Consider the following 8247-nt stretch of genomic DNA (forward strand, 5'->3'; position numbering starts at 1 on the left):
AACTCCCAGCAATTTATGGTCCCCTTTGGAAGCCTAGGTTGAAGACTGTGAGGCTGTCTCCAGACTCCGGGACTAATTGTGCCAACATCAGTAACCAATTGCTAGGAGTTTCCATAGAGATCTTAGTGGGGAATGACACCAAGGGTGCTCTATATTTGCCACTCTGGAATTCAGAGACCATTGACCTTGAAAGAGAATCAAAGAAATAACTTGGTTTCTAGAGCACCCAGGAGATTTCAATTGCAAATTTTCATTTGGAATGTAAAAGATGAATGTAATTTATAAATAATGATACCCTTTTTTTTTTTTTTTAACAATTCTGTTTTTGAAAAAATGGTTCTATTTTTTATGACATGCTGTCTTAGTCCTTTAGGATACTACAACAAAGTTTCACAGACTAGGTGGCTTATAAGCAGAGCAGTTATTTCTCACCGTTCTGGAGGCTGAGAAGTTCAAGATCAAGATCAAGGCTCAGGCAGATTTGGTGTCTAGTGAAGGTTTGATTTCTCATAGATGTCACCTTGCTGTACCCTAACATGGTAAAAAAGGCAAGGCAGCTCTCTGGGGCTCTTTTATAAGGGTGTTAATTCCCTTGGTGAGAGCTTGGCTTTTTAATCACTTTTAAAAAGCCCCACCTCCCAATACCATCACCCTGGCATTAGGATTTCAACATATGAATTTAGGGAGGATACAACATTCAGACCATAGAACATACTAACCATGATCCTTATAGGGTGCAAGAAAAAAAGATTTCTGTGCTCAAAAAATACACATGCTATGAGGAGGCTGCTTGTTTCAGTTATTTGTTATTCCAGTTATAAGAAAGAACTCGTGTTACTCAGAGTATTAACCTGAGCCCAATTTTTAGCAGCTTAAGGCCTTTAAGCATAAAGGTTAATTATCTGTGATAACTTTTGTTCTTTCTGTTACTTTTCTAAGTCTAAGCATCTAAATCTAAACAATCTGCTTATGTTGCCCCGAAAGAATCATAAGAAAAATGAAATGTTTGTATGATTCATTTTATAACAAGCATTTTTGAGCATTTAATTTAGCAATAAGTAGAATGTTATTTTGTACACAAAGCATTTTATACATATAGCTTTATCTTTTAAATAAAATATTGATGAAAAATATTGAATTATGACTCTTGAAATCCAAAGTAGTTTAAGGAATGCATAAATAAATACAGTAACAAATACTACTACTCTCCTAGATCCATGAAATGAAACAACAGATAAAGAGCAATTATTTGTATAGTTTTGATTTTCAAAGGTAAATTTTGTGAATTGACAATCCACTTCTTTTTAATAATTAAAAGCAATGAATTGTTAAAAATAAATTAGCAAGAAAAATTGTGATTTAGGAAGTAGCAAAAGAGCAGAGGATAACACAGTTGTCATTATATGATAGCCTGAGTGGTGATCAGATTAGATTTTTCTCTTGTGTATTATTAGAAAAGTTGAACACGTCAGTCTTGTTAAACATTGTGTAGCTTCTCTATTCAGGTAACTAAAGAAAAATGTCATTTTAAGTCTTCTTATATTTGAAATATATTGCCAGGGAACAGTCAACAGCATTTACTTCTGTAAATGAGTATATTTAAATAGCAATAGTCCAAAGAGACCAAAAACACATCCATTGAAGGCTAAACCTTCTGCTGTTTCCGTCTAATTATTGGAGTTGTCTAAATCAGGTATATGTATTTATATTTTTAGTATGATCATGTCATAAAAGACAATACAAATATTCAGTTTTTCTGTAGGTAATAGAAACTATGTTTTATTGTTTCTGTTGTACTAAAAATTTGCAGCTAGAGTATGATTTTTTTAATCATTTGGTATACAGGTTGAGCATCCCAAATTCGAAAATCCAGTATTTGAAATAATCCAGAATCTAAAACTTCTTGAGTGCCAGCATGACACTCAGAGGAACTGGTCATTGGAGCATTTCAGAATTCTGGTTTGAGATTTTCAGATTTGGGATTCTCAACCAGTAGGTATAATGCAAATATTCCAAAACTGGAAAAAATCCAGAGTCCAAAAATGCTTCTGGCCCCAAGCATTTTAGATAAGGCATCCTCAACCCATATAATTATTTATTTTTAAAAAGTGTTTAGGAAAAGGGATAATTTATTAGATTGCAGTCTGAAGAGTATAGATACAAATCACAAATAGTTCTGAACTGAACGCATGTCAACCCATGTTTTTAAACCTGGGTTTCTTGAAGATATTTTTAAAGCCAAATTAGGTCATTCAGCTCTATTAATCTGTACTGACAACCATAGAAAATTTTGAGACATTGGACATTGTTAACATTGTTTAATCAGTTAATGACACTTACTCCTTTTGCGATAAAATGTAGTGTACTCTGTACTATAACATAATCTATTTAAACTAGTGCATATATGTTTTTAAGGCCTTCATACTGAGTCCAAATTATCTTTGGCATTATCTTTTTTGATTTTACTTGGTTTGATTCTTTCTAAATCTTTTTTATTTAAACAATTTTTATGGGAAAGCACTGTGGCATTTTAATGATATTCGCAAACAGCTACCTATTTGTCTTCTTAGGAATTTGAGCAGTTTAACAGGAGGCTAAATGAAGTTTCTAAGAGAGTTCGAATACCCTTGCCTGTGTCTAATATACTTTGGGAACATTGTATACGATTGGCTAATCGAACTATTGTAGAAGGGTAAGTTTTTCATGAAAGCATTATTTGTTTCTTTAATGACAAATTGTAATATATGAATAACATACGGTATTAATGGTTGGAGAGAATAAGTAGAAATAATAATAACTAGCAGACAAGTTTGGGATATAATTAGAGAAGAAACCTTAGACCCCACTGTGTCTGTCTCTGTCTCTGCTTTCTTTTCTTGCTAGTTGCATAGAACCAGCTAGTAGATGAGTGAGGAATGCAGAATCTAATGGTTATCTGAAAGTTAAACTAACATTATTACTTAATAATAAAATTATGATGGTGATGATTGTTATAACTAACATTTTTTGAGCATTAACTATGTGTTATTTACCAAACCAAACATTTCACAGGATTATATCACCAAACCTGAAATAAACTCTCTTTGGTAGGTACTATGATTCTGTTTTATCAATGAGAAAACCTAGTCTCAGAAAACCGAGACTTAAAGAGGTTAGGTAACTTATCTAAGTTCACACAGTTTTTAAAGGCATATGTACCCCTGATTTCTTTTTTTCTTTTCTTTTCTTTTTTTTTTTTTTATTTGAGACAGTCTTGTTTTGTTGCCCAGGCTGGAGTGCAGTGGTGCAATCTGGGCTCACTGCAGCCTCCGCCTCCTGGGCTCAAGCAATTCTTGTGCCTCAGCCTCCTGAGCAGCTGAAACTACAGGTGTGTGCCACCATGCCCACTAATTTTTTGTATTTTTAGTGGAGATGGGGTTTCACCATGTTGGCCAAGCTGTTCTTGATCTCCTGGCCTCAAGTTGATCCGCCCACCTAAGCCTCCCAAAGTACTGGGATTACAGGTGTGAGCCACCATGCCTGGTTATACTCCTGATTTCTGATGGTAAAATCAGCCCTCATAACCCTTATATCATCATTAATAATAATCACCATCATATCACTGTAAACTCTATAAATCTTTCATGTGTTGAAGTTATGGATCTATTAATAGTAATTTTCCCACTTACTCAGAGACCATGCTTACTCTGCCCATAACATCTAGGATACAAATAAGGATCAGTAACACATCTGAAATATCCCTGAGAAGCGAACAGCTATTTCAAAGACCCTGTACAGTGCTCTAGAATTGCACATCAGTTGAATTTTCACACTATCATTTGTCTGATTTTTCTTTTGTTCTCATTTGTTATACAAAATAATGTATTAGAAAGTGGGAAGATGACAGTGACAAGCTGACAACAGTCGTGGCACTCTGTATTGAAACCAGCAGTGCTATAAATTATAAAAAGGCTGTGTCAGCAATCACGAATGAAGAGTATTTTAAATAAATTTAAGTCGAAATGTGAATAATATATGTAATACTTCTGTATAAAATACTCTTTTTTTTAAAAAAAAAAAGCTTGGTCATTTTAAATAAAATAAGCTTTTATTTTCTTGCAACTTTCCTTAAGGTAAGTACCTCATTCCCACAGTTGAATTTTCCATGTTCTGTATGATTGATTGAAGAAATGAAACATTGACTTAATGAGCAATAAAGTGTTGTATTGTTAGGGTTTGTATATTTGTCTTTATTACTTAGTCCACCTTAAAACACACTGTTTCAGTAGTGTAGAATGTCAGAATAGGTCTATAAGCTTTTTATCATGAAAAATATGTATATACTTTCTATGCTTACATGCTTACACATTTCTTTATGTTTTCAGAGTGTTCATGGGAGAATTATTTCATTTGTTTCTTTTGGATTGCATTGAATATTGAACAGTTTTATAAAACTAAGATTACTTTGAAGTATTCAAAGCTTAGTTTTATAAAGTAACTCTTGGCAGCCAGATTAACTGGAATACCAGTTTAACTTTCTTACAGACAATTATGTTGATTGAATACAGAGATCCGTGGTCTGTAGAACAACAAAGAGACTTGAACTCATTGGATCTCTTTGCAAATGAGAAAACTGAGGCCCGCATAGGTAAAATGACAGAGCACAAACACAACCCAGTCTTTCTGACTCAAGGCTTATGTTCTCTATTTCCTATAACCCTCTCATTTCTGGGGAATCTGTCCAAATATAGGTTAGAGAAAACTTCAAATACCTGACAGTTTTTTGTTTCTAATTATCCTATAATGTATTTTTTAATTGTTTTGCATCTTAGATACGCCAATGTCAAGAAATGCAGTAATGAGGGTCGTGCCCTGATGCAATTGGATTTTCAACAGTTTTTAATGAAACTTGAAAAACTAACAGATATTAGACCCATTCCTGATAAAGAATTTGTAGAAACTTATATTAAAGCTTATTACCTAACTGAGAATGACATGGAACGCTGGATCAAAGAGCACAGGGTGAGAGCTGGAAAATAGTTAATTAAGTTTTTATTCCTTTTTCTTTGTGCTGTTCTTGTTGGGTGTGTTATTTAATTCAAAATCATAAGAGTGAAATATAAAGAAACATTTGCTTTTTAAATACAAACTACTTAGGTCAATTCTTTGCCTTATTCAGATTAAGGGCACTGTATCTAAGCAGTGCCCTTTGACTCATCAAATCTTTTTCAGCCCTTTGTGAACTGTTACTGTAATGATCTAGAAATACAGCCAAAGCCAAGACATTAGCTATATTTTTCCTGCAACTGTGTTATAGGAAAAGGCTGAAGTTGATAAATACTGAGACAGATTGAATACAGAAACAATGAAATGATTCATAAGCCATAATCGATTATGTAACTTAAACCTTCTCATAAAAACCTTCTCGTACTCCTCAACGATGAAATGGTAACATCCTACACACTGACACGTATTAGTGATGATTGAAGACATTAATATTTAAATGGCTAAACTTAACTTACATCTTACATTAGATTTTACCTTTAATATAGATTTGATTATTTTTCTTTTGTATGACTATATAGATAACGAAAAATACTATTGTTACGTAGGATGCCGAATTTTTGACACAGTTCAACTCAGTGAGCTTGGTATGGGAAGCTTTTCTGTATATGGCATGTGTTAAAATTATCACGAAATCCTCATTGCTTTGATAACTCTAGGATTTACATTTTCTTAACCTATGAATGTCATGGGTAAAAGCTAAGTCAAGTTTTATTTCATTTGGGTAAGAAAATAATTATTTGTATATACCTGCTCAGACTCATCCTTTCTGGCCTTAACACTATAAAGAGATAAAATGCATTAGCCTAGAACATTCACATTGGCGTGAATCTTGTGTGAATGTCCCCACTCTTACTCAGTTTCGGATCTTTAGAAGCAAAGTAGGAATGTATGTGTTATTTTTAATGAGTTCGACCAGTAAAGCCAGATTGAGGAAAACTTCACCACGTTTAGCCCCACTGACATTTGATAACCAAAATGTTAAACCTAGATGCAGATAGACTGCTTAATGTTGCTAGAATCCATTTAGTAAAGTAAGCTGTAAACACTTCTGGGTTGGTACTGAGGAAAGGGTTTTGGGAAAGAATACAAAGTAGCCGAGGAGGAAAGGCACAGCTCTATTCGATGCAAGAATGATGCCCGTTTTTTGAATTTCCTCTTTTAATATAGTAGACTGATTTTTTTTAGCTTAGTACTTTGAAAGAGCTTTAACTGATTGATATTTGTAATTCAGTGACATTTCCCCAGCAGCAGCAGGGACTCTTTTCTGTCTTTGAAGGAAACTTCCCACAATGATGAGTCCAGCGATCACTGACGATGGATCCTCACTGAGTGCTGAGTGGTTAAATGAGATTACTTACCAGGCGGGGACAGGTGCTCTCAGAGATCAGATACACAAGCTGAGCAGTTTGCCAAGTTTTAAAAATCAATTCTTTCTCCTATTTTGAAATTGTACTATATTTAGTGGTTACCTTCAATAAAGACATTTTCTTTTCTTATTAGATAATAGTACACAGCTGTCTTTCCCTATCTGAACTCTTGCTATTCAACCTCCAGTACCAAGTCAATCTGCAGAAATTTCTGATGAATCCCTGTTTATTCTCATCCTAGCAATTCAGTATCTAAAATTCAGGAACCAGATGGATTTGGATTGCGAAAGATACTTGTAGTCTTAATTTTATTTGCAGCTCCCTGACTTTGTGATCCTTGTTACCTTATTCATTTGTTGTATCTTAGAAGAGTTGTTCTTCTGTTGTTGGAGATTTTTTTTTTAACTAAAGTGTTTACAAAATGTAGAGGGCCAGAAAAATACTTCATCAGTAGCATTTAAAAAATTTGAAATGTCAGTGTATTTTGATGACTCAATAACAGACTATTACAGAAACAAGTGTAAAGTGTGTGATCATCAAAGCAGTAAGAAGCATACGCATGTCAGATTGCTTTGCCATATTAAAACAGATTCTAGTGCTTACTGTTTCAAATGTGTACTATAGTATTCTTATTCCCTCCTATTACAGCTCAGTAAACAATTTGCCTTCCATGTCCCAACTGTAATTTCCACTGTTTTTCACTGGTTTATAATGCTCAGTAACTATCCGCTGCACCTGAATATCCGCCTGTTCTTTTGTTGCACTGATCAGATACATTCCTTTTAGGGTACTAAATTTGGATCTTTCTTCTTTGAGCAGGAATATTCAACGAAGCAGCTGACCAATCTGGTGAATGTTTGCCTGGGATCCCATATCAATAAGAAAGCAAGACAAAAACTTCTAGCAGCTATAGATGATATAGACAGACCTAAAAGATAATGAACACAGCTCTTTTTCCTCAATGGCATTGATCCTCACTCAACATATATGACCTGAAAGCCAGTTTTTTTATGCACTTCTGACAACTATCTGCTAAGAAAACTTTGTGCATGTTTTTTTCTTGACTGGAAAGTGGAAAATATTGAAATGTGTGTGGTGTTCTCATGACTTTTATATGCTGTGGTCTCTTCAACTTTTGGTCTCATTTGTTGTAATCTGAAATGATGTTGCCGCCTTGTCATAACAATGGTTATGTGACTACAGTTATACATTTTACAGAAGAATGTACCATAAGTATATAATTAGAAGAACAGTGGTGTAATATATGTATGGGAAGTTTATGGAAAATGAAGTTGGCACTTTTCTACCCTCTGAGCTTGGTTCTTAATAAGCATAATGTGAGGGTGAATATGTAGTATCTCCTAATTATGAGCACTGCATGAGAATTAAAAAACACATGTAAGTAAAATAGTTGAAAAATCAGTATGTTCTCTGTTTTTAAAATGTCAAAGTTTATGTCAGGGTTAATTTAGTTATAACAAAGTGATCATAATGGTGAAGTTTAATAAATATACTCTAGTATGATCAGCCTATGTGAGACTACATTTTGATTTTTTGTGTGGCATGCGGATGTCATGAACTATAGTGCAGCTTTTAGTGTGTTCTAATTTTAATTGTTTTATATCCTGAAACCAATGGTGAAAAGTAATTTCATTGAGGGTACCTTTTCAATGCCTGAGTAGCATACAGAATCATGATTATGAGACTTTCTTTTATCTTTCTTTATAAAAATATGTGGTTTTTTTGTTGAAAGTTTTGGTCTCTTTAAATTCAGATTTTGTCTTAGGACAGTAAAACCCAGGTTGACTGACTCAGGAAACAGTTGTCTGCTAGT

The 8247-nt window shown here is 33.9% G+C and overlaps 1 protein-coding gene across 2 annotated transcripts in view; it reads left to right on the forward strand.

Annotated features, from left to right (window-relative positions):
• The window catches only part of VPS50 (VPS50 subunit of EARP/GARPII complex), a 128050-nt gene extending 120105 nt beyond the window's left edge, over positions 1-7945 (forward strand). For both annotated transcript variants that reach the window (XM_003809726.5, XM_034964460.3), the window contains 3 exons: positions 2571-2692; positions 4812-5001; positions 7233-7945. In XM_003809726.5, coding sequence (XP_003809774.1) covers positions 2571-2692; positions 4812-5001; positions 7233-7352 — 432 coding nt within the window. In that variant the 3' untranslated portion in view covers positions 7353-7945. The remainder of the gene's footprint in view (positions 1-2570; positions 2693-4811; positions 5002-7232) is intronic.
• Positions 7946-8247: the final 302 nt, after the last annotated feature.

Source organism: Pan paniscus, chromosome 6 (genome assembly GCF_029289425.2).
Source record: "Pan paniscus chromosome 6, NHGRI_mPanPan1-v2.0_pri, whole genome shotgun sequence".
Taxonomy (NCBI): domain Eukaryota; kingdom Metazoa; phylum Chordata; class Mammalia; order Primates; family Hominidae; genus Pan; species Pan paniscus.